This window comes from Emys orbicularis, chromosome 1 (genome assembly GCF_028017835.1).
Source record: "Emys orbicularis isolate rEmyOrb1 chromosome 1, rEmyOrb1.hap1, whole genome shotgun sequence".
Classification (NCBI taxonomy): Eukaryota; Metazoa; Chordata; order Testudines; family Emydidae; genus Emys; species Emys orbicularis.
The window spans coordinates 13,889,774-13,917,284 of record NC_088683.1 but is presented as its reverse complement, the minus strand read 5'-3'; the positions used below and the strand labels follow the sequence as shown (position 1 = coordinate 13,917,284).

Here is a 27,511-nt window from a genome sequence, read left to right as displayed (position 1 = left end):
ATGTAGGTGTCACAGCAGAAGTGAATGGAATTAAGAGAGGGCCTGGTAGACCAGCTGAGGAGGGGTATGCAGGCTGGTGTTTGAAGATATTTTAGTGAGAGAGGCAGATGAATGAGATATTGAGGCTGATATTGCTGGTGGGGCAGAGCATTGGGGAGGACATGAGACATGACAAGGGCAGGGTTGGAAGAGGAGGAGCAGAAGTTGAAACTTGATGTAGTGGAGGAGGAGAAGCCAGGGGAGCGATTCAAAGAGTGGGGTGTGTCAAAAATGACAGGCATGGAAGGTGATCTTAACAGCCATGTTCTAGTTGAAGTGAAGAGATGATGATGTGTGTGTCAGAGAGGCCATTTTAAAAATAAAATGTTCATTACTCATGTTATGCTTTAAAACCAACAAAAACCTACACTGAGGCAGCAAGGGCCTAAATGCTGCAGCTTACAATAGTAATACAATTTTCAAACCTTGTGGTGATTACATTGCTGTAGTATAATTGTCCATTGCTATGACATATTGTCGCATTTCTTAGGGTAACATTCTGTACATTATTATTTAAATAATTTTAAAACCTCGCTCAGGTTTCTGCACTTAAGGCTGCATGTTTACTCTTTGCACTTTACTCAAACTTGGGCAATACAAATAGGCTAGTCAGTTTCACTTTGCTCTACAGAAGGTTTCTAATCAATTTCATTTTCCAGGTCTCATGTATTACTGGCTCAATGGTACAAGTGTTTGGGTTGCCGACCCCAGAGCAGGCGCTAGGCATAAGCAGACTAAGCCATTGCTTAGGGCCCCGAGCGACTCAAGGGGGCTCAGTATTTACTTGTTGTTGTTTATTGTTGTGTGTGGGGGACAAAATATTCCTGCTAAGGGCCCCAAATGGGCTAGCGCTGGTTCTGGCATACCCTGCAGGGGAATGTAGAAATGCAAACAAAAGACTGTTTCACTGACCTCTAAAAAATCACAGAAATATTTCTACTAATACTGGGCTTTTACAAAACCCAAATTTGGGATGTTAACAAAATATCCCTTCAAGGACAATTTTGAAGAGTGTATTTATACCATCTCATATTTTTATTAATAAAAAATGAAACCTATAAAATTAACCAGTAGCAAAAAAAAAAAAAAAAAGACATTAAAATGACAACTTAGACTGAATGTGAAGCCACTAAGAAATGAGCCAAGCGCCCAAACTTTGCAGTCCTTATTCAGACAAGTAATCCTTGGTCACATGATTAGTCCCACTAGTATCAGTGGAGTGACTGGCATAGGAAAGGACTACTCACATGAATAAAAGTTACAAGATCTAGTTCAACCACAGGTTATTGGTCTGGATAGTGTATATTTTCTCAATAGAGAAGAATAATTCCCTCCAGTGGAAATCACGGGGTAAAATTCTGTGGCCTGTGTAATGCAGGAGGTTAGACAAGATAATCATGACCCTTCTAGTCTGTGAATCCAGCTTCAGTTCATTTCAGTGGAAGAAGACTAATGTTTCTGGGGAAATTATTGCTAAAATATCCCATACAAAAAAAAAGTGTAGACAAATGAACTATTTAATTTTTTTCATCCAGGAAAGAGTTTTGATGAGTTAACAATTTAATTCTTAAATCAAGGGTAAGGCATTTGGGAATGCTGCTTCTTGAATGTAGGTCAGGCAGATGTTAGCGTTGAGTCTGCAATATGTGAGTACGTTGGGTATGATGACACATTAATATTGCATGATCTAGAGTAGCTTAGATGTTCACCATTACATCTTTAGAGGCCATTTGCAGAATGAAATGGAATCCAATTTGTTTTCCTTGAGAGAAAAGGGGTGGAATTGTAGGACGCTCTGAACATTTTACCATAAAATGTATGGTAAAAACTGATTCTGAATAAACTGAGCCAGCAAATACACCACAGGCTACACTTGCTTGTCATTAAAGAATAGAAGAAGTGCTTTTTTACTTGCCTTTATATTGTTTTGAGGCATAGCGGCAAATAACTGTGATTATGACACAGGACAAGGCCGTGATCCTATGCACACTTATACTTGTGTAATCCCTTGTAGACAATGGGGCTATTTATGGATGAAAATTTATGAGAAGCGTCTAAGTGTTGTGGGATCAGGGCCTAAATGCTGATGAGGTGGAAAGAGTAAAATAAATTGGGCACTGCCAAGACCTGGCATGTGATCTTTCTAAAAAGTATTACAAGCTAATGGCAGATGTTTTCTGGATTCTAACTTGCTTCTCTTTTTGGAAAGCCTCTCTGATTAGTGAGAAATTCAACAACATAAAAGCCAGAATTAATTACCCTGAGCAATGGGAGCTTTGTCTGATTAAGCAGTTCTGGATTGGTCCCTGTATTAGAGTCACTAAAACAGTGTTTTGTGTTCCCTTTAGTTAAATGCGAGGAGTCACCAATCAGCCCTGTTCACAGGACATGATTGACTTCAGTCAATGTGGCTGGTGCCAAATAAGATGTCTTGGGCTGATAAACAGCTGGGTGTGTTAAATTAACAGCTGGGTGTGTTAAATTAACAACTTTCACTTAGAGTTGAAAATTATCTGTGTCAATTTAAAACACGGGTGGATTTGAAGCAGCCACATGATCCTGTGGCTATAACTTTTGTGCTCCTTTCCCTCACAAAGCATGTCCCGTGGTTTTTCCTGTCTCTCTTTGCTTCCTGTTTTGTTTAAATTACAAGGTCTTTGGGGTCCTGATTTGCTGAATCTGTCCCCTGAAGAAGACAAACACTAGAATCCATATTTAACTTTAAGTACAGCATAATCCCATCCCTGTTCAGCAAAACCCTTAGGGTTAGATTCGCAAGGAGGACGTAGGGTCGTCTGCAGCAAGCAGGATCCCACGGCAGCAAGTCTCAGAGCCTGCGTCTACAGACTACGGATAAAAATTGCTGTGTAGACTTGGGCTCAGGCCTAGGGGGATGGGCTTCAGAGGCCGAGCTCCAGCATGAGCCTGAATGACTACATGGCTGTTTTTAGCACCGGAGTGTGAGCCCAGTGACCCTGAGTCTGTAGAGCCAAGCTCGGAGACTTTCTGCTGCAGGATCCTGCTTGCTGTGTAGACATAACCGTAGGTGCCTAAGTCCAAAATTCAGATCCTCAGAAACCCCACTCAGCTGCTGCCTACCCCTGTAGGTGCCTAAATTCCCTTGGTACTCAAATTCCCACTTACATTTCACTCAATCTCTCTGATTGAAGCTGATCTACTTTGGATATGTAACCCTTCTGCCAGGTGGAGCCAGCAGCAAGCAGGGCCAGGTTCAATATCTAGGGGTTCCTCTCCATCGATACAACACAGACCTGGATCGAGCCCCCACCCAGTAACCTGGAAAAATTACACACCACCCCTGGGCCCCTCTGAGAGGCAACACTTCCCCACTCGCAAGCCCAGAGTCTGAGTGTGGAAAAGAAACTTTTAATGAAAGGAGGGAAGTCACTCGACATTAATTAGGGAAAATGCCACAAGTGGGATTCATAATCCTAAAACTGAGCAGGACACCCACCCCAGAGTGCGTGGGGCAGTGTCTTGTGCCTCATGTTCTTGAGTTCTACAACCAAAAGTTCCTTTTCTGTGCCCCTCTCTGCTCCCTCACCATACCCCACTCACAGTGGTTGTCCTTGGTCAGAGAGGATCCAGCGTTCAGAGGTGCACCTGTGTGAGTTCAACTCCCACCCGGGGAAGAAGACACCTTGCTTGCTCTGGTATCTGAGCACTTGCTTTGCCTTGCCAGCCACTTGTTTGCCAGCTGATTGTCTGTGACCTCTACACATCAGTCTCATCGTAAGTTTTAGCTCTCTGCAGGCTGGGCAGAAACACTGCCCCACCACAACTGATTTCAGCTCTCATTGAGTCAACAGACTGGATTTCTACATAGATTGCTTCCGTCAACGTGCAAAGGCTGAAATTGTGGAAAAGCAACATCACTTGCCCCATAACCTCAGCCATGCTGAACACAACGCCATCTACAGCCTCAGAAACAACCCTGACATCATTATCAAAAAGGCTGACAAAGGAGGTGCTGTCGTCATCATGAATAAATTGGAATATGACCAAGAGGCTGCTAGACAGCTCTCTAACACCACATTCTACAGGCCATTATCCTCTGATCCCACTGAGGATTACCTAAAGAAACTACACCATCTGCTAAAAAAACTCCCTGACAAAGCACAGGAACAAATCTGTACAGACACATGCCTAGAACCCTGACCAGGGGTATTCTATTTGCTACCCAAGATCCATAAACCTGGAAATCCTGGACGCCCCGTCATCTCAGGCATTGGCACCCTAACATCAGGCTTGTCTGGTTATGTGGACTCTCTTCTCAGGCCCTTCGCTACCAGCACTCCCAGCTATCTTCGAGACACCACTGACTTCCTGAGGAAACTACAATCCATCGGTGATCTTCCAGAAAACACCATCCTGGCCACTATGGACGTAGAAGCCCTCTACACCAATATTCCACACAAAGATGGACTACAAGCTATCAGGAACAGTATCCCCGATAATGTCACAGCCAACCTGGTGGCTGAACTTTGTGACTTTGTCCTCACCCACAACTATTTCACATTTGGGGACAATATATACCTTCAAGTCAGCGGCACTGCTATGGGTACCCGCATGGCCCCACAGTATGCCAACATTTTTATGGCTGACTTAGAACAACGCTTCCTTAGCTCTCGTCCCCTAACGCCCCTACTCTACTTGCGCTACATTGATGACATCTTCATCATCTGGACCCATGGAAAAGAAGCCCTTGAGGAATTCCACCATGATTTCAATAATTTCCATCCCACCATCAACTTCAGCCTAGATCAATCCACACAAGCAGTCCATTTCCTGGACACTACTGTGCTAATAAGAGATGGTCACATAAATACCACCCTATACCGGAAACCTACTGACCGCTACACTTACCTACATGCCTCCAGCTTCCATCCAGGACACACCACACGATCCATTGTCTACAGCCAAGCTCTAAGATATAACCGCATTTGCTCCAATCCCTCAGACAGAGACAAGCACCTACAAGATCTCTATCAAACATTCTTAAAACTACAATACCCACCTGCTGAAGTGAAAAAACAGATTGACAGAGCCAGACGAGTACCCAGAAGTCACCTCCTACAAGACAGGCCCAACAAAGAAAATAACAGAACACCACTAGCTGTCACCTTCAGCCCCCAACTAAAACCTCTCCAGCGTATCATCAAAGATCTACAACCTATCCTGAAAGATGATCCCTCACTCTCACAGATCTTGGGAGACAGACCTGTCCTCGCTTACAGACAACCCCCCAACCTAAAGCAAATACTCACCAGCAACCACACATCACTGAACAAAAACACTGACCCAGGAACCTATCCTTGTAACAAAGCCCGATGCCAACTCTGTCCACATATCTATTCAAGTGAGATCATCATAGGACCTAATCACATCAGCCATACCATCAGGGGCTCATTCACCTGCACATCTACCAATGTGATATATGCCATCATGTGCCAGCAATGCCCCTCTGCCATGTACACTGGGCAAACCGGACAGTCTCTACGCAAAAGAATTAATGGACACAAATCTGACATCAGGAATCATAATACTCAAAACCCAGTGGGAGAACACTTTAACCTGTCTGGTCATTCAATGACAGACCTGCGGGTGGCTATCTTACAACAGAAAAACTTCAAAAACAGACTCCAACGAGAGACTGCTGAGCTGGAATTGATATGCAAACTAGATACAATCAACTTAGGATTGAATAAGGACTGGGAATGGCTGAGCCATTACAAACATTGAATCTATCTCCCCTTGTAAGTATTCTCACACTTCTTATCAAACTGTCTGTACTGGGCTAGCTTGATTATCACTTCAAAAGTTTTTTTTCACTTACTTAATTGGCCTCTCAGAGTTGGTAAGACAACTCCCACCTGTTCATGCTCTCTGTATGTGTGTATATATATCTCCTCAATATATGTTCCATTCTATGCATCTGAAGAAGCAGGCTGTAGCACACGAAAGCTTATGCTCTAATAAATTTGTTAGTCTCTAAGGTGCCACAAGTACTCCTGTTCTTTTTAGAGGCTCCTAATAAAGACTATTTAGCTATTTCTTTGAACAGTGGGGGGAAGAGGTTAAACCAATCCAGGGAGGACGTTTGGTGAGGGTCCACATCTCCTGGCTGAAATACTTGTCCCCACCCCTCTTACTTTCACAGGAGTCTGGCATTCGAGCCCCTGGCTTACCCAGGTCCTTTCAGCAGAGGGTGACCCCCTCATTTGGGACAGGTTAAGCACAGTTCTGCTCCTCTTTATTCATACAATAATGACAACATTGGTAACAGCATTTCACTACCCCTGCATTCAGTACTAAAGTGATTTGTAACCCAACATCAGTCAAAGTTGATTACTTTGAGCAACACACTGCTCTATGTGCTGGATCTCTAAGAAGAGTAGGTGAGTTCATGTAAATACAGTTTGCACTTGAAGTCTTTCCCCCTCCCAGCTAGCTGTCAGGGAAGAATTCATTCAGACCCTGCTTACGTATAAATAATTAAATATTAATTGCAGCAGGGACTGGAACCTAGGTCCCCCCTGGTGCCTGCACTAACTACCAGGCTGTAGAGTCATTATGTTGCTGATCCAATGAATATTTAAGTATTTCATAGGAAGCAGAACGGTTTCAATAGGAGAGATTGAGAGACCCCTCCCCTGTGAATACCATGTAGCTTAGTGGTTGGGGCACTCTCCTAGGAGGTAGGAAACCTGGAGTCAAGTCTCTGCTCTAAATCAGGCAGAGTGGGGATTTGAAGCAGAGCCTCCCATGCCCAGGTGAGTGTGCTAAACACTGGGCTACTGAGCAAAAAGGGGCAACCATCACCTCTTCCTCCTGGTTGTTCTTTGTGAGAAAGGACTGACCTGGCTTGGGTGGGCACCTCACTCCAGGAAAGGCTTTGTGACTGTGAATCCTGAACAGAGATAGGTGCTTAACTTTGGGCTAGAGGGAGGAGTCTAACTAGGCCACACCCCTCAGCATTTCCTACTGGCTAGATGAGGTAGTTAGTTCCCTTATCTGCTTGCTGGCTTCTCTGACGCCCATTCTTTGGCACTTAACTCTGCCCATGTATTGTATAGGAAGTCTGGGTGCCTAACTCACAGCTGTGGATTCCACTAGGCAGCTGGGCAGGTAAACAGTAGGTGTTGCCATGCTGAGCCCAAGTTATGTAGATTGCCTCGCACACACTGTGGTTATAGCAACGACAACCAGATCTGTGAAAAAATGATGGGAAACAAGTTTACTAGCTGGTGATATTGCTTCTCTGCTTCCTGGGGCTTGGGTTGTCCCTTTATGCCTGTGCAAAGTGGAAGTAGAACATTAACATTTTGATATAGTAGCATGTTACAAGCACTAGGCACAGGTGTAAGCCGGGTAGTTGTAGCTGTGTCGGTCCCAGGATGTTAGAGAGACAAGGTGGGTGAGTGTAGCAAGACAGAGTGGCCTCCCTCCACTGGAGAATGAGGGACCACTACACTCCTCCTGGTGGGCGGAGCCGAACCTGCCCTACCCCCCTCGTCGGAAGTACCAGGGTGGGACAGGCCGTATAAAGGGAGGGCTCAGTAGCTCAGTTGAGCAGGAGCCAGGGAAGGAGATGGACGCCTCCACTCTGCTGCGGCACCCCGCAGCTGAACCTGCGCCCTGCAGCATCCTGCCCACAGAGGAGACTGGGCCCGAAGAGGCCTTGCCGGGACTCCCATCCACTATGCACTGACTGTCCAGCTACCTTGCTGACTGACTCTAGGTCAGTGTGTTGTGGCTGGATCCCCGCTCACCCAGTGGTGGACCACTCTGACACTGTTAGGGGCCTGGGCTGGGATGCAGTGGAGTTGGGCCGGCCCGTGTCCCCCTACCTCCTGCCACACCACCCTGGGGGCAGCAGACTCCCCACCCTAGGCCAGGAAGCCTGTGTGAATCTATCGTCCGTCAAGCTTGGATGCTAGACTTGGTTGGTGCTCACCCCTACTGGAGCCCCTAGGCTGTGGTGGTGCCCCCCACCCCCAGACGGTGTGGATGCTCACCCCTACCTGAACCCTTAGACTGTGTGTGTTTGCTGGCTCCCTTAGCTGCTGCTTGGCCCTGCCCCCAAGGGCTAGAGCTCCAGACTGTTAAGTGCTGCCAGCCCCAGCTGAGGGGCTGTGAGCTAAAGACTACTCAGTGCTCTGCAATACCTGGGGGGCGGGGGACACAAGAGCACCAGACTATTATTGTTTGTTTGCCTGTTAGATGGGCACAGAACTATAGACTACTTACGGCTCGGCCCTGCCAGCGTGACCCGAACCTGAGGGTTACCGCCCAGTACAGCGAGACAGAGTGGCCCCCCTCTCCACTGGAGAGCGAGGGACCACTTCAGTGTGGTAATAGCTTTTATTGGACCAACTTCTGTTGGTGAGAGAGACATGCTTGCAAGCCACATAGCATAGGCGCCAACTCTGTGGGTGATCCAGCTCTGGAGCACCCCTGGAAAAAAATTAATGGATGCTTAGCACCCACTGGCAGTCAAGCTCCCTCCTCCCTCCCAGCGCCTCCTGCATGCTGTGGAAGGAGAGAGTGGGGAGAAGCAGGGATGGGGCACTTGAGGGAGGGGGTGGGAAGAGGTGGGGCCTTGGGGGAAGGGGCAGAGCGGGGTAGGAAGAGGTGGGGGAGGGGATGGGGCTTGGAGGAAGGGATGGAGTGGGGGTGGGCTGGGGTGGGGTCGAGCACCCCCTTGGTAGAGAGGAAGTCAGCCCCTATGCCACAGGACAAATGCAAAGTACTCCACTTAGGAAGGAACAATCAGTTGCAGACATACAACATGGGAAATGACTGCCTAGGAAGGAGTACTGCGGAAAGGGATCTGGGGGTCATAGTGGATCACAAGCTAAATATGAGTCAACAGTGTAGCGCTGTTGCAAAAAAAGCAAACATAATTCTGGGATGTATTAGCAGGAGTGATGTAAGCAAGACACGAGAAGTAATTCTTCCGCTCTACTCTGTTCTGATTAGGCCTCAGCTGGAGTATTGTGTCCAGTTCTGGGCACCACATTTCAGGAAAGATGTGGACAAATTGGAGAAAATCCAGAGAAGAGCAACAAAAATGATTAAAGGTCTAGAAAACATGACCTATGAGGGAAGATTGAAAAAATTGGGTTTGTTTAGTCTGGAGAAGAGACGACTGAGAGGGGACATAACAGTTTTCAAGTACATTAGCAAAGCTTTTGATACGGTCTCCCACAGTATTCTTGCTGCCAAGTTAAAGAAGTATGGGCTGGATTAATGGACTGTAAGGTGGATAGAAAGCTGGCTAGATCGTCGGGCTCAATGGGTAGTGATCAATGGCTCCATGTCTAGTTGGCAGCCAGTTTCAAGCGGAGTGCCCCAAGGGTCGGTCCTGGGGCCGGTTTTGTTTAATATCTTTATTAATGATCTGGAGGATGGTGTGGACTGTACTCTCAGCAAGTTTGCCGATGACACTAAACTAGGAGGCGTGGTAGATACACTAGAGGGTAGGGATCGGATACAGAGGGACCTAGACAAATTAGAGGATTGGGCCAAAAGAAACCTGATGAGGTTCAACAAGGACAAGTGCAGAGTCCTGCACTTAGGACGGAAGAATCCCATGCACAGCTACAGACTAGGGACCGAATGGCTAGGTAGCAGTTCTGCAGAAAAGGACCTAGGGATCACAGTGGACGAGAAGCTGGATATGAGTCAACAGTGTGCTCTTGTTGCCAAGAAGGCTAACGGCATTTTGGGCTGTATAAGTAGGGGCATTGCCAGCAGATCGAGGGACGTGATCGTTCCCCTTTATTCGACATTGGTGAGGCCTCATCTGGAGTACTGTGTCCAGTTTTGGGCCCTACACTACAAGAAGGATGTGGAAAAATTGGAAAGAGTCCAGCGGAGGGCAACAAAAATGATTAGGGGTCTGGAGCGCATGACTTATGAGGAGAGGCTGGGGGAACTGGGATTGTTTAGTCTCCAGAAGAGAAGAATGAGGGGGGATTTGATAGCAGCCTACAACTACCTGAAAGGGGGTTCCAAAGAGGATGGAACTCGGCTGTTCTCAATGGTGGCAGATGACAGAACAAGGAGCAATGGTCTCAAGTTGCAGTGGGGGAGGTCTAGGTTGGATATTAGGAAACACTATTTCACTAGGAGGGTGGTGAAGGACTGGAATGCGTTACCTAGGGAGGTGGTGGAGTCTCCTTCCTTGGAGGTTTTTAAGGCCCGGCTTGACAAAGCCCTGGCTGGGATGATTTAGTTGGGAATTGGTCCTGCTTTGAGCAGGGGGTTGGACTAGATGACCTCCTGAGGTCCCTTCCAACCCTGATATTCTATGATTCTATGATTCTACATAAAAGGTTGTTACAAGGAGGAGGGAGAAAAAATGTTGTTCTTAACCTCTGAGGATAGGACAAGAAGCAATGGGCTTAAATTGCAGCAAGGGCGGTTTAGGTTGGGCATTAGGAAAAACTTCCTAACTGTCAGGGTGGCTAAGCACTGGAATAAATTGCCTAGGGAGGTTGTGGAATTTCCATCATTGGGGATTTTTAAGAGCAGGTTGGACAAACGCCTGTCAGGAATGGTCTAGATAATACTTGGCCCTGCCTTGAGTGCAGGGGCACTGGACTAGATGACCTCTCGAGATCCCTTCCTGTTCTATGATTCTGTTATTCTATAGAACTCTTCTTGAGGTCTGGGAAAGGTAGTCCCAGCTTCATTGCAAAGTGGAACAGATTATTTCGCATAAGTAGTTAGCACGTATTGTATGGGACCATCAAAGATAGAATGGCCTGTTAACACCTCAGCAGTCATAGGACAAAAAGGAGGGTTATGGGTTATAGATGGTCATACTAAGCCATAAATCCAGTGACCCTGTGCAGCCCATGAGTTTTAGGCTCTGTCTGTACTATGGATCCTACAGTGGCACAGCTGTAAGGTCTCCTGTGGAGCTGCTCTATGCTGATGAGAGAGCTCTCCCGCCAGCATAATGAAACCACCCCCAACGAGCGGTGGTAGCTATGTTGGTGGGAGACCGTCTTCTGCTGACATAGCGCTGTCCACACCGGTGCTTTTGTCGGTGAAACTTATGTCAGTTTTTTTTCCACACCCCGACTGATAAAAGTTTTGCCAACAAAAGGGATAGTGTAGACAAAGCCTTAGTATATAGCAGTTATGAATGTAAGCTCCCAGGCTCATCTTTTGAATGTGTGTGGGTTTCCTTTGAGGATGAGGCCTGAGAGGTCAGATACAGAGTGATCGCTTTGTGAAAAGTGTTCGCCCAAAGGTGATGCGGTGTTTTTGTCTTTTATCATTTTCCTGTGTGCGTTTATTCAAGAGCATAATGATTGTCTGGTTTCACCCACATAGTTGTCATTTATTGCACTGGACAAAGTACCCCACATATTGTGATAGGCATGTGTAGTATCCATGGACCTTGACAGGTGTGTTTTGGGAGGGTTTTGATCAGTGTAGATGTGTCTGCAGATTTTGCATCTGTTGTTCTGGCAAAGTTTGGTGCTGCTTCAAGTGGGTGTGTCCTGGTCTGCAGAGAGAAAAAGACGAGGCTGGGAGCGTAAATTCATAACTCTACTTAGGGTGACCAGATGTTCCAATTTTATAGGGACAGTCCTGATTTTAGGGTCTTTTTCTTATATAGGCTCCTATTACCCCCAACCCCCGTCCTGATTTTTCACACTTGCTATCTGGTCACCCTAACTCTACTAGACACTAAAACTCATGGATTTCACAGAGTCACTGGATTTATGGTTTATTACAACAATCCATAACCCACAAGCCCCCTCTTTTTGTCCTCTGACTGCAAAAGTGTTAACGGGCCACGCTGTCTTGAATGGTCCCTTACAATATATGCTAATTACTTATGCTAAACAAACTGTTCCACCTTGCATTTTGCCATGACGCTGGGAGTACCTTTCCCAAACCTGAAGAAGAGCTCTGTGTGGCTCGAAAGCTTGCGCCTCTCACCAGGAGAGATTTGTCCAATAAAATATATGACCAACCCTGTCTCGTTAATTCAGGAGGAAGGCAGTGGAGAATCACAGTCTATTTAACTGTCAGTCAGGGTGGATTTTTTTTATTTAAATCAGATTTTTTTGATAAAATGCTTTTTGAGGAAACCTATCTAAAGATAGTTTTAATTAAGATACATTATAGCTCAAAGATATCTCATCATGGAATAGGGATTATAAATTCTAATTCTATAGTATGAGACAATATATTCATGTAATATTTACAAAAACTTTTGTAAATGAGTTCCAATAGTTCACGGATTAGGGACCCAATCTTATGGGATTCCAAGGGCTTCTGTATAGATTATTTAGGTTAATCTTTGTATCTATCCAATGGGACTCAGTGCTCAGTCTAGAAGATACTATCAGAGATGCTTAGTTTTGCAGTTGTCAAACTGGATTTGTATCTCCAGAGATAACATGCTTGTTAACAGCAAAAATGTTTTAAAATAATATATAGGGGTGAGAAATAACAGACCTGAACCCTATTGTCCCTCTGCAAATTTGTGTACACAGAGTCAATCCCTTACCTCTCTCTAAAAGTGCAGAGTTTCAAAAAGTTCAATGAATAGAAGATTGTTGGGGGCAGAATAGATCTGGACACGGAGAAGAAGTCTGGAGATAAATGTGAGAAGGGAGGGACAGGCTGTAGAAACAAAAGTGAAACTGTTTGAGCAGCATATTCCAGAAGACTTGAGGTCTTTCTGAGCGTAGCCTTCATTGATTTGAGATCTACCATACCATTCTTTCAGTAGAAGGGAAAACCTATGGAAGCAGGCCGTAAAAGAGACCCAGCTTGGTAATAAGAACCAATTCGAGAAATATATTTTAAAGAAAGTCACACCAGTGAACTGGTGGAAGTCACTTAAGCACTTGGGCCTGGTCCCCACTAAGCCCCCACTTCGGACTAAGGTACGCAAATTCAGCTACGTTAATAATGTAGCTGAATTCGAAGTACCTTAGTCCGAACTTACCGCGGGTCCAGACGCGGCAGGCAGGCTCCCCCGTCGATGCCGCGTACTCCTCTCGCCGAGCTGGAGTACCGGCGTCGACGGCGAGCACTTCCGGGATCGATCCCAGAACATCGATTGCCTGCCGCCGGACCCTCCGGTAAGTGTAGACGTACCCTTGGATTCAGAGACTGTTGAAGTGATAATCTCACTTTTAACAGCAGTAGCTTCTTCTGCCGGTGTAGAAAGAATATTTTCTTCCTTTGGACTAATTCATTCCAAATTGAGAAATCGTTTGGGACCCGAAAAAGCAGGAAAGCTTCTTTTTTTCCAGATTATGAACACACAGGAAAATGAAGGTGAAGACGACTGAGTTAGCTGCAGAAGCCAATATTTTAAGTTTCTCATGTTGACCTGGCTGACGTACTCGATTTAAATTTGTTTTTAATTCATTTAACTATCTTAGAAAAACAATTTTAGCAAAAACAAACCTGATTTAAAAAAAACCCTGAATGTTTAATTAAATTCAAAAATTCATATGCTTGTTTTGTTAAAATATTATGTTTGCTGTTGAAGGAAAAAAAATCCAGAATACATAATTGTTGTTTTAGTTAAATAAAACAATTTAAATGTCTGTCCGGTGATGTTCTCCTCCTAATACAGCCTGGCAAGAAATCCTCCAAATATTAATGATTAACCTGTTGAACTGGAGATCGTTCACCTCCCGATGACTTCATAAATATCTGCTTCAATTACCTTTGGTAAATGAAATAACCAAACAATCATTCATGTTCTGATATAGCTGTAAAACTAATCTGAAAAGTTTTCAAAAGGAACCACTTTAAAAATGTATAGTGTGTACCTTCTAAAAATGAAACCTACATCTATCTCTGAGTTGTGAAGAATATGTATTAAGGTTATAACAACCAACAAGAATGCACTTTTATGTAGAAATCCATGATTAAATCGAGTCTTCCTGACTAGTGATTTAAATCAAATCAATTTGATATAAATCAAATCCACCCTGCTGTCAGTTAATAATAAGAGAATCATCCTTTGCCATTTTAGGGCCCAGGCCTGCATTCTGAAAGGCAGTGATCCTTCTGAGCCGGCAGTGGGCACGGAGGGCAGAATCAAGCTCTCCTTGCACGCCAGGAAGACCCACTGAAGTCAGTTTTGCCTGGGTCCACAGAAGGGACTTAGGTGCCTCATAGATCATTGGAACCACACTGTGATCCTCAAAGTCTGAGTTAGGGAGCATAGGTGCCTATACAATGAATGGGGAGAGATAGGCGCCTTGGAACGCGATTCACTAAGCCAGCACATTAGGCGGGGAGCTGCCAATGGGAGATACTATTAAGAGGGATGTGTGCTGAGCCCCTCCCCTCTCTGAGACAGGTGCTGAAGTCTGAGTTGCAGAGAGGTACCCAGCTCTGCTAGCAATCTAGAAAACAGGGAAAATAGGCGCTTCTCCGCCTAACTCGTGTACAGGGCTGGAGAGCCCTTCTTACTTTTTCTCTGGCTCAATGATTATTTAAAGATTCAATTACTTAAAGTGGAATAAATTCAGTAGGAGAGATTGCGGAAGGCCAACATTGGAATGCCTCATAGCCCAGTGATTAGGGCACTCGCCTGAGAGGTGGCAGAATGGTGTTCAAATCCTTTTTCATCAGGGGGACTTGGACCAGGGTCTCCCACAGCCAGAGTGAATATCCGAACCACTAGGCTAAAAGTTGTGAGGGAATTCTCCCTCCTACCCAGCTGTTTTGCATGGAGTTAGGCACACCTACAGGATTGGGCCCCACAGGTGACCTAGGCTTGCAAACACCGGTCTTCCCCTGGTTTGTGGATCGCTTTGGGGCTTAGGTGGGAAGTAGGCATCCGGGCACCTAGAGGGAAGCAGCAGAGTGTGTGCTTAGAGGCAGAAACGTAGGCACCGAGAGGACGTTTACTGCTAAAACTTCGAAGGCAAGTGACTTTTGGCACCTAGAAGGATAGTTGGCAGCCAGGTGGGAGTTTTGTGGCTTGCAGTGGTGCCTAGAAATGGGCCTTAGGTGCCAAAGTTTGGTATTTTGTGGATCCAGGCATTTGTGATTTACAAGCAGTGCAGGATTGGTCCCTTAGAACAGGGGTTCTCAACCTTTTTCTTTCTGAGGCTCCCCCCAACATGCTATAAAAACTCCACAGCCCAGCTGTGCCACAACAACTCTTCTGCATATAAAAGCCAGGGCTGGCGTTAGGGGGTAGCAAGGAAGGCAATTGCCCAGGGCCCCACACCACAGGGGGCATCGCAAAGCTAAGTTGCTCAGGCTTCATCCCTGTGTGGCAGGGCTCGGGGCTTTGGGCTGCAGCCCTGCATGGTGGGGCTTTGGCTTTCTGCCCTGGGCCCTAGCGAGTCTAACATCGGTAATGCTTGGCGGATCCCCTGAAACCTGCTCGCGGGCCCTGAACCCCTGGCTGAGAACCACTGCTTTAGAAAATACTTGGAAACGGCCAGGGAGCAATCACAATAGTCCTGAATCTCACTAATCTAAAACATCTAGATCAGTCTGGGGAACTATAAGATACTGCACATGCCAGACCTTATCCTACCCTCAGTGATATCAGTGGCAGCTTTTTGGCATGAAGTTCATAATTTGCAATTGACTCTGTATGGCTTTGCCCCTGGCTTCGGGGGTGGAGGGGCAGGACCTATCATTCTAGGTGCTTGTGTCATGCTCACCAAGGGGAACAGTCCAGCATAAATACATAGACCAGTTCCAATTAGATTATCCAAGCTAGCTAACTTTTTCTAATAGTGTGCAGCTTTCTCTTTGTAAACAAGTTAGTTGAACTAATTAGAGATATTATTGTATCTAATTTTATCTGTCTAAATGTTATCTCATCCACTGATGCTCAGACCTCAGTGGTTTAGGAGCCAAATTAGCGATCAACATTACCCAAAAGATCCACAGTCGTGGGAATTCATTATTTCATTTACTATATATACATTATTCTCACAGCAAAATGACTGACTGAGTATTATTATTTTATCAACTACAATTGGTTAATAACATAGTAAAAGCATCCGGATTGGTTAATAACTTAAATCACACCGGGTTTTAATACCATGTGCTGCAAAGAGTGACACATTAAAGAGCCACTTGCAGCTCGCAAGCCTCAGTCTGAGTATCACTGATCGACTCTCTATATTTATATTGTATTCAGTACCGTACTATGGCGTTAAGCGTAGTGGGATAGATCTGTTCCCATTGAAGTCAAGGCTCTGGGTGTCATCAAACCCCATATAGATTTATTTGTACATTGTATACTCAATGCCATTTCTGTCTATGGGGGCAGGATCAGCCCTGTAATTTGGGGAGCACTTCTAGTTCTCCGGATCAAAATGGCTCTCTTCTTGGAATATTTTTGAACCATCGCAGCACTTTCTAAGTAGTTATTTGCCCTTAATAAAATCTTGCAGAGTGTTCAATGTCACAAGGAAACTATCACTGGATATAAACGAGAACAATTGTTGAAGGGCTCTGCTTAGAGCCTTTAATTTTGAAAAGGACGGAAATGTTGAAGAAATGATCCTTGAGAGGTTTCCAACTGGTACTTTGTCTAAAAAGAGAGCCAGGCTCCTTCTCTCGAAGGTGGGAGGCTGGTTTTTAATGCGTGCAGTAGTGCTTCTGAATGATGCTCCATTTGCATAGTGCAGAGGCTTAGAGAGGGGGTAAGTACTGTACCATACTGATCCTTTAAAAGTGTGGGGTTATTGAGAAGCTGCCTCAACCTAGATTGTCAGATTTCACTCTGAGCTGCAAACTGCTTGCCTTATTCGTGCATGTTGTCTCATTAACACTCCGTGGGATGACTGGCCAAAGGTGGGGCGAACGTGACCCATTTGATGGGACTTCCCTGATAGACATGTTCACTGTGTTGGAGTAATCTGAAGAGTTAAGAGAAGGACCATGCCCAGACTTAGGGTATGTCTACACTGTACACTAAGCCCAGGTGTGTGGGACCTGGGCTGGTGGACTTGGTGCTCGAGCATCTTTACTGCAATGTAAACCTGCGTTTACAATTGCTGGACCCGGGTCTCACAGCTGCGCTAACGCGTCCATATTGCGCCATGCAGACCTTCTGACTGAGGTGTGTGGCTTGAGCTGCATCCGCAGCGGGACTCAGACTCTGACCTACCCCGCTAGTAAGTCCTAGGACTAGGGCCCTGGTTGCTTGCTGACCTGAGTCAGACTGATTTGTGTGTGCACAGAAGTAAGGCTTGGGCTCAAACCTGAGTCAGCGCCTGGGCTTAGTGTGCAGTGCGGACATACTCTTTGAGACTGAGAGTGCAAAGGGAACATTGGTCCCTTGACCCCAGCCGGTGGAGGGGGGAAAACACGTGATCTTCACAAAACCCAGCCGATTGCACTTGCTGTGATGTGCGGCTAGCAGAGAAGACAAGTTCAAGCATGCAAGGTGCCATCTTGAGCTGAGCAGCTTGGTGCTCACAAGCAACCGGTTTCAGTGCCATGTAGCGCTGAAAGCTTTCCAGGGCGCTTGGAAAGGGTCTTGTGGATTTTGTACTAGAACTAGCCTGTTGTCTCTGAGCCAGGCTGCTCTGCTCAAGCTGTCGTGTTACATTTGAGGACCTGGGGTCTCCAAGGGGCCGGCTATGGTGCTGTGTATGATCTGCCAGATCTGTGGAGTACGTTGCTTAGACCATGACAGACCATTGCATGCTGCATCCTGCCCTGTCACTCAGTTCACAGGGCAATGATGCCTCCTGAGAGCTGTCATCTGCGTGGGCTAGGAGGCTTACGTCATGATCAAGTATCCTCTGCTGGAACCTGCTCTCTCTGTGGGCTTGGATCAACAAGGAGCATCGCATACTGGGAGCTGCCCTTTCTCCCAGCTGGGCTGTGTGGGTCACAGCAGAGCACTGCGTGTTGGGAGCTGCCCTTTCCATAGTTCAGCATGCTCAGATATAGGATGAAGCATTGTGCCCTGCCGTTGCCGCGGGCTAGGCTGTTTTGATCACGCCGGAGCTTAACTGTCTTTGGGGTCGTGATGGAACTCCCATCCCACCCAGCACAACACCACGTCCTCGCTGAGGCCAGGAGCCATGCGGACTGCCCTTGATTGTTTCAGCATGTCTAGTCCAGATAGTATTTTAGCATGTCCAGCGGAACATGTTCCACAAGCCCATTGTGTACCTGCCATGTCCAAGAGCTCCATAAAGCCACATAATTAATAGCACCAGTCTGTCACGGGGTGACTGGCTCCTTTAAGGAGAGATGGGGTCCAGCCCCACCTGTGACTAAACAGCTGCCTCCCAGTGAAGGCTGTGAGGCTGGGTGATTGCCTGAGGAGCACCTGGTCCTTTTAAAGACCAGCAGGAGCACTGCAGGGAGTAGAGAGACTCCTGGGTCAGGACAAGTTCCCACAAGGACTGAGAGAAGTGAGGGGAAAAAGCCTATGGGAATTGTAGCCCATGCTGGGCAGAGCAAAAACTACTATATATATATTTTTTTTTGGGGTGGGAGGTGGTATAATGAGTTGCACCAAGTCCCATGGCAAGTCAGTGGTAGAGTCGGGACTCAAACCCACTTCCAGTTGTGTGCTTAGGCTACCCAACCACAGCTGCTCCCATCGTGCAGAAGGCTAACAAGCCCTGCTACGTGTAGTTTGGAGGCCTTCTAGACTAGTTCCATAGAGCAGTGAGGTCCTTGGTAGCTGTGAAGTCATAGAAGGCTGTATTCTGGAATGGCAGGAGAGCAGGAGTCAGCTGGCGTGACCGTGCCAGCTCTGCAGTGGTATTTAAAAAGGTACATCTGCATGTAGACCTGTGCTGGATGCCCGGTTCTGCCTCTTTGACCCTTGAGGGCTGCCATACCTAATTTCACAGTTAGGTAATTGTTTGGCCAACTAGCCTGTAACGATGCAAGACTCACCCCTCCGGCGCCTCCTGCTGGTCGTCTCCGGGAATTAGCTCTCCAGCCGTTGGAGCGCCCTCTGCAGGCCGGGTCCCGCTACCGCTTGGCCCCCGTGTCCCTCCCGGACCCGGTGTCCCGTTATCTGGGGTGCTGTCCCCTGGCAGGAACCCCTTTCTCTCAGGGCCTCCCCTCTCTGGGGAACCCCCAACCCTCTAATCCCCGCCTTGCCTCAGTCGTGGGCTACTGCCAGTCACCATCTAGCCCCAGCTCACTGGGGCAGACTGCAGTGTAAAAGCCACTCATCATAGGCAAGGTTGGGTTTGGACCTGCTGCCTTTGCCTACCCCTGGGCTGCCCTCTGCAACCCCCAGTACCCGTTGGCCTTCTGCTAGGCCGCAGCCTGGGGCTTTCCAAGCTGGAGCCTCCCCAGCTCCTCTGCCTTTCCTCAGCCCTGCTCCACTCAGGTACTCTGCTCAGGTCCCTGCAGCCAGGTCCGTCTCCCTCTATCTCTAGAGAGAGACTGCTAAGCTCCTGGCTCCCAGCCTCCTATATAGGGCCAGCTGAGGCCTGATTGGGACGTGGCCCAGGTGCGGCTGCCTCCCCAATCAGCCTATTAACTGTTTTCCCTGCCACAGCCCTCTCCCAGGGATGTTTTAAGCCCTTCAGGGCAGGAGCAGGGTAACCACACCGCTACATAGCCCAAAGCAGTTTCCTCTCTCGCTTTGACATGGAGCTTTAGCACTTGGAGTTGGAAAGGTTTAAAGCTTGTCAAGCTTACATCTAAAAGTTACAGATTATAAATTACGCATTAGATATGGGCTTGAACCGAAACTACAGCTCTATGCCGCAACGAACTCTGGTGGATCCAATTTTGTTTTCCATATGATAGGTGGTACCATTTTCCACTGTTCAATTCCACCCCTCCCCCCCCCAAAAAAGTCACGGGATTAGAAATCCAAGGGATCGGAACTCAGTTACTCTGTTCACGCACTTGAGGCAAAAACGGGTGTGGCAGGGAGAAAGGAAAAGGTCCCATAGTCTTCTCCAGAGAGAACAGCCATATGACCATGCCCCCGATCCATCCCTGACTCACTCCCTACCTCTTCTGGCATGCCCCCGATCAGCCCCCCTACAGCAGGACCTGGGAGCGAGGCTGGCATAAAGTCTTTACATTAGCTGGGGAGATCCCCTGAACAGGGATATTATTGGAGGGCGGGGGCTGGTTCCATCCCTTCTAAGGTCCCTGTCGGTTGCCAAAGTAACCAGGTTCTTGTGGAGTCAGTGGGAGTGTTACTTCTCAAGCTGCCCCAAGGCCCAGTTGAGAGGTACACCAGTGTGACGACCCCCAGCAATGACTCCTGCAGGAAGCTTACCATGCTGTAGGAGTCTTTCGTCCATTGTGAAGGACTCTTTCTGTGACCTCAGTTCCAAGGTCCTGCATTTCTGATGTAAATAATTTTCAAGGATCAAGGACAAGAGGTCACCAAAGGAACGTGGGGGAATGAGGGACCTGTGTGAGGTGTGAAGGGAGTCGCGTTCGGGTATCAGGACAGGGTTCTCCTCTCAATGTGGATTATAAAAAGGAAAAATGAGCTGGAATTGACAAGAAAGAAGGAATTTAAAATGGTGAAACTCTAGGTGCTGTTGTCTTTTATGCAAGAGACGACGACGCAGAAGATTAGAGACGAAAGTCTAGTCGTGGGTCTGCCAGCAGTGGGAAGAAACAACCAAGGGGAATAGATTATTTTTTATTAGAATTCTTTTGCTGCCTGTGAATGGGATTAGATGCCAAATTAAGCATGAGCAGGTGTTAGCTAGGAGGGGAAGCGTCTCATTGACTTTGAACGGTAGAAGAATCAGTATTGCCAACTGCACCGTCCAAAAATTAGGAGTGAGCCCCCCCACCCCCAAATCATCAGATTGGTTTAAAAACCTTCAGATTTTTTTTTTCTTCTGGTTTTTGAATTTTTATGGGGTGCTTGAGTCTCGGCAACTCTGAGGCAATTTTTTTTTTTTTTTTAAATGAAAGCTGAGATTTTCACTTATTCACATCACTCCAGGAGCTGGGGCATCAAGCGTAATGCCAAAGATTGCAAGCGCTGGGAACACTGAAGAATCTGGGCTTGTGTTTTTGTCAGACTAATTCAATCTTGTGGGTCTGATCATGCCCTTCACATGTGGGTCTCTGCCTCCCCATGGGGTGGGGGACAGCTAGACACCTCTACAGCAGTATTCCCTACTTCCTAAACCCCAGGTCCCATGGAGGGCCCTTCAAACAGGGAGATGGAACAGGCTAGCCTGTTAGCATCTTCATTACCTATGAATCTCCTCTTTAACTGAATCCCTGAGATGTGCATAGATATTATGGGGATGGGGTGTCAGACAAGTACCTAGGTAGAATCACTGAGTGATCTTATCATTGTCTTTCCAAACCTGTCCATTCCCTGCTGTTTGTTACTTGGAGCATCTCATCTGCAATTTAACCCTGATCATGGACTCAGCTCTGCACAGCTGGACCCCTAGAGCTGTGCAAAATTTCTTTGACTTCAGCTTTGCAAGAGTTTGGGGGTCCTGACGATGCATGTCACTTTGAAGGATTGGGGCGTTAGATTGTAAGCTCCTTCGGGGCAGGGGTTGTGTGTTTCTATCTCTCCTGTCAAGGGTCTAGTATTAATACATCTTAATAATAATTAATAACAGCAATCACTGTGAAGCAGTGTGGTCAGTATATAGGGCACTGGATTAGGGTGATCTGGGTTCTACCATGGACCTGCGGAGTGACATTGGGCAAGTTTCTGTGCCTCTTTTTCCCATCTAAGCCTTTGTGGGTCTGTCTACACAGCAAAGAAAAACCTGCGGTTAGCCCGTGCCAGCCGACTTGGGCTCTGTCTGCAGGGCTGTTTCATTCCTGTGTAAGCTTCCAAGCTGCAGCCTGAGCTCTGGGACCCTCCCACCTGGCAGGGTCCTAGAGCCCCAGCCTCAGCCTGAGCTCCGTGAGCCCAAGTCGGCTGGCCCAGGTGTCTAGTCACTGCGGAGACATACCCTGTTTGTCTTGTCTCATAGACTCATAGACTTTAAGGTCAGAAGGGACCATTATGATCATCTAGTCTGACTTCCCGCATGATGCAGGCCACAAAAGCTGGCCCACCCACTCCTGGAATAATTCTCTCCCTTGACTCAGATGTTGAAGTCCCCAAATCGTGATTTAAAGACTTCAAGTCACAGAGAATCCTCCAGCCAGCGACCCCTGCCAGCCAGGGACTATCTAGACTGTAAGCTCGTTAGGGAAGGTACTGTGTTTGGGTTTTTTAAATACTATTGTGCCTAGTGCAATGAGTCCCTGATCTTGGTTGGAGACTCTCTTGTGATCCAAATAATTTTTCTCTATTTATTATTATTACTATTATTTTATTTTATTATTTATTAATAAACAGCCTAAATCAGCTTTCACTGAAAGCCAGTTACGTAAACGCGAATGCTCAGAGCAATACCTGAGCATCTCTGGTTTGCTGAAGAGGAAGTTTGGGGCTTATTTTCAGAGCATACTGGGAAGATGCTTTAAATGTTCTTTTATAATAAATTATAATCTTGTAACCATTCCCAACAAGAAAAGATTGGCCATAGACCATTACCAGGTCACACTTTACAAGAATCTTCTTAGAGGTAGATGGCACAGTATAATCTTTTTTTTAATTTTTTTAAAACTGTGTTCCTTAGTAATGTAAAAATACATAAATAATGTGTTTAAACAAAATCCCTTTGAATTTCTCTTGACCATTTATATGTGTTGACCTGATGAGCCCGAAACAAAAATGCTGTGTCCACCTCTCCAGAGTTTAGGGAAGTTCACAGTCAAACTTTGCCGCTGGTGACCATTTACTTTGCCTCTGTTCATTTCCTCCTCTTGGACAATGAAAATGTACTCGTCAGTTTCATGGACGTTTCACTTTCTGTTTCTTGGGCCTGCTCCAAAGCGCATTCAATGGAAAGTCTCCCATTGATTTCAGTGGGCTTTGGACCAGATTTCTTATTCCCACTGCTGCAGCAACTACTGTTTAACTCCAGATCAAGACTGTTTTTACTGACTTTTTTTTTTTAAACATAATAGCGAAAACATTTTTTCTTCCTCTGTTGCTTTGTTCAACATCTCTTATTTATAAACGCATAAGCCAATTCTGCAATCCGATCCACTGATGCAGAACTCTGCTGACTTGGTTGGGATGCAGATGGGCCCTTTTAATGGATCAGAGCCTAACCTTCCTTAACAATATTTCTTTAACAGAAACTGTTATTTGCTATGTGCCAGTATAAACCCTACAGCTGTCTAGGCAGACACCTTAAACTTCACATTAGCTCATATCTTTTTCCTGTCAAAATAATGGGAACTTCTCAAGATTTAACTATACTACTGAGTAACTTATCTTTCTGCTTCGTATTTATATGGTTACCCTTGAGTTCTATTTAAAATGACTGATTTGGCACCTTTAAATTGATTGCTTTTCCAATCCCAGATTACCTTCCCTTACTGTCTGGTTAGGGTGAATGTAAAAATATCTGAACCTACCAAGGGAAAAATAAAAGCTTTAACTACCATTTTCCCCCTCCCCTCGAAATAAGTTTCATGTAAAAAGCTGATACGTAACCAATTCCTTATTAATGATATTTACGGAAATATTCCAGCGCTTCTCTACTGAAGGATTAGTGTTTTTTGACTTCCAGTGGACTGATTGCTTCTAGTTTCATAGTTAATTGAAAGAGAATGTACACTGGGGATGACAGATATACCCATTCTGAGGTTAGCTGAGTTTGAAATAGTCATGGTGTATAATGCATGTCAGGAGAAATAAAGATGAAGTGGCGAAATGATCATTATTTATATAGAGCCCAAAGTGCACTAGGCATTTTATAGACAAAGAGGCCAACAAGGACATTTCTCCAATAACAATCTATTATTATTTACTATTTGTCTTCCAGTGATACCCAAAAGTTCCCATCAGGATCAGAGCCCCACTCTGCTGGGCCCCGTACAAACTTATAATTAGACAGCCTCTGCCCCAAAGAATTTACAGTCCAAGTGCTAGATTGTACCTCTAAGGCCTGGTCTACACTGGGGGGTGGGGGGGGATCGATCTAGGATACGCCACTTCCGCTACGAGAATAGCGTAGCTGAAGTCGACGTATCTTAGATCGACTTAGCTTGACTTACTTCGCGTCCTCGCGGCGCGGGATCAACGGCCACCGCTCCCCCGTCAACTCCGCTTCCGCCTCTCGCCCTGGTGGAGTTCTGGAGTCGACGGGGAGCGCGTTCGGGGATCGATGTATCGCGTTTAGACGAGATGTGATACATCGATCCCCGATAGATCGATCACTACCCGCCGATCTGGGTGTAGACGTACCCTAAGGCACAGCCCTGAGCAGAGGGTGATATGTAAGATGCATCATCCCTGGTAGGCCTGGTGACTCAGAGAAACCCCCCGTGTCACAGAATCCTTCCCTGCATTCTCCTTGCTCCAGGGCTGTAGTGATTTACCATTGGTTTAGATCAGCTGGTTGGCTGAGCTGCACTGGATGGTGCATTGTGCGGAGACAGAGCCATGGCTCAGCATCACAGTGGCACTTTGGTTTAAAAGAAGCCAGGTTTCCAGATTTATAGCCTGTTACTCTCAGTACTAGACCATGCTGCTTTTCAGCACTTGTCCCTGTTAAGGTCAAGTATACAGAAGAGCTTCAGGAACAGATTAGAGATGTAGCAGAGGAACGATGGGTTTTGTGGCTAAGGCACTGTACTGAACCAAATTCCTAGCTCAGCCATAGACTCCCTACATAACCTTGAACAAGTCACCAATAGACTGATGAAAAGCCCATTGAAATCAATGAAAGAATCCCATTGATTTCAGTGGATTTTGGATTGGACCCTAATCTGTTACTCATCTGTAAATGGAGAAGTATTATCATCCCTATCTCAAAGGATAACTTCATTGGTGCTCAGATATTGTAATGATAAAAGCCACAGAAGTACATAGATTAATTACAGCAATCAAAATGCAGGGTGACTTGCAAGGAAGTGTGTTTACTTGGTCAAAATAGGCTGCTCATTCAGTCTCTTTTACTCTCCTGCAGGACATTTTTGTTACATGATGAATTAGGAAAGGAAGAAATCTTATTGTGAGCAATGGAAACTAGGATGTCTTTGATTTCCGCCACGCAAGAGACTCAACATCTATCCCAGGAGAAGGGTCAGAGTCCAGCCAATGGGAACAGAGAACAGTTTGATTCAGGTGAGCTCTTGTTTTCCACGTCCGTTTCACTTTTAAGTTTAAGTAAATAAAACAGATTTTCTGGTGCAAGATGAAATTTTTCAAAATCCCACAACATTTGGAGGAAAATTGGCAAAACTTTTGACAATGTTTCCTTTGTTTTTCAACCCTTTGTAAATTTTTGGGGAAGAAAAGCAAAATTTTAAAAATGTTTGGAAGTTTTTCCTTTATTTGGATCAGCTGGATTGATCAACTTTTTCTATAATTTTTTTTTGTCCTGTGTGTTTTTATTTAGATTTTTCCCCCCCACAAAAAACATCCCAGCTACCAGAGCGTGCAATACATTTCTCAAATGGTGCTAAGGGGTGTACCTCCACTGCATGAGCTTCCCTCCCTGGGGAGAAGATGAGAGAACAAACGTGTGACCGATAGGTACACCTCTACCCCGATATAACGCAACCCAATATAACTCGAATTCGGATATAACGCGGTAAAGCAGTGCTCCAGGGGGGCGGGGCTGTGCACTCCGGCGGATCAAAGCAAGTTCTATATAACGCGGTTTCACCTATAACGCGGTAAGATTTTTTGGCTCCCGAGGACAGCGTTGTTTAATGCACTACTGGAAGGTGCTCCTAGACTATGATGATGAGTGCGGCACAAGGACTTACAGATAAGGTTAATATTTTGTCACAGTTATTTGTAGTAAAAGTCAGGGACAGGTCATAGGCAATAAACAAAAATTCGTGGGAGTCCGTGACTTGTCCATGACTTTTACTAAAAATAAGTGTGATAAAATGGGTCCGATGAGGGGATGAGAGCCCGAGACCTGCTATAGGAGGGGAGAGGTGGCGTCAAGCCCCTGCCGCCACTGCGGCTGACCGTTCCGGGGTCCCCTCTGCTGCCTGCAGTGGCTTGGAGCTCTGTTGTCCTCCTGTGGCTGCAGGGGTCCCCCCCGACACCCGTGGTGGCTGAGAGCTCCAGGTCCCCCCGTGTTGGCTGAGAGGTGTGGGGGCCCCTGTCTGCAGGGGCTTACAGCTCCTGCCCTGCTGCCCCAGGGCCGAAGCAGAAAATGTCATGGCGGTCTCTGGAAGTCACAGAATCCATGTCTTCCCCGACCTCCGAGACATAATCTGAGCCTTACAGATTCGATTCAGTTCTCTCTAAGTATCTTTCATTCAGCTTTGCAAAGTGAGCTCGGAATCTGTGACCCCAGCCTCGTTCGGGGTGAAATTCCACTGTGTGCAGAGCACCAGCATTCAGTCTGTGCAGCACTTCAGTCCCACTTGACTCCTCAAACTAAGGTTTAAGTGGCACATAGGCTTTGTTCTGGCTCTCTGCACAGGGGTGAATCATCCGGAACGATTTAATACACGGCCACCCAACTATTCGTACAGCTGTTTCTAGCTCTTTATTTTTTCAAACTTGGGAAGATGAAGGCTCTTCCTTAGGCGTGATGATGGTCTTGATATTAAGGTTCTGGACAGGGACCCAGGACTGCTGGGTTCAGTTGCCAGCTCTGTCACTTGTTCTTCTCTGTGACCTTGGCCAGTTGCTACCAATTAGCGTCTCAGTTCCCTGTGTTTTGCTTGTATGTTGTATCCTTTTCTCCCACCCTGTTTAGGCTGTAAGCTCTGCAGGGCAGGGACTGTGGATATGTCTACACTGTAATCAGAGGTGTGACTGCAGCATGTGTAGACATACCCCAAGCTAGCTTTGATTTAAAAAAAGCAGTGATGTGGCAGAAGCAGCAGCATGGGCTTAGCCAGTCAAGTAAATACTCTTGGTCCCAGCCTCATGCTGCCGAGGCTTAGTTGCTGTTGTGACTTGAGTTAGCTAGATAAAAGCTAGCTCAGGTGTGTCTACACATGCAGTCACGCCTCTGGTTGTAATGTAATGTAATTATTACTCTGGGTGTAATAAAAACAATATGTTTATATCTGTGGTCCCCAAACTGTAGGGGGCACGGAGGAATGTTGCGGGGGAGGGAAGCGCACGGAAGGGGCAAGGAGGGAGCGCCATGCCCCTGGCCCCGCTCTGCCCCCAGCCCAGCTCCGCCTCCAGCCCTGTTCAGCTCCCAGTCCTACTCTGGCTCCAAGCCCAGCTCCACTTCCAGGCAAGATCAGCCCCACTCCGCCCCCTGCTCTGCCAGCCCAGCATTACCCCCATTTCCTCTCTGCCCCCACACTAGCTCCGCCTCTAGCCCTAGCTCCTCCCCCATCCCCAGTTCTGCCCCCAGCTCTGCCTTCAGCCCAAGCGCCGCTTGTTAAGGGGAAGGGGGGGTGCTGATGGTAAGGGCTTCTGCAATCCACACAATGAATA

The 27,511-nt window shown here is 46.5% G+C and overlaps 1 protein-coding gene across 1 annotated transcript in view; it reads left to right on the top strand.

Moving 5' to 3' along the window:
- SFMBT2 (Scm like with four mbt domains 2) overlaps positions 1 to 27,511 on the top strand; it is a 184,437-nt gene that overhangs the window by 7,626 nt on the left and 149,300 nt on the right. Inside the window, exon 2 of the mRNA XM_065400494.1 lies at positions 25,056 to 25,213. Within this exon, the coding sequence (XP_065256566.1) occupies positions 25,108 to 25,213 (106 nt within the window). The 5' untranslated portion in view covers positions 25,056 to 25,107. The remainder of the gene's footprint in view (positions 1 to 25,055; positions 25,214 to 27,511) is intronic.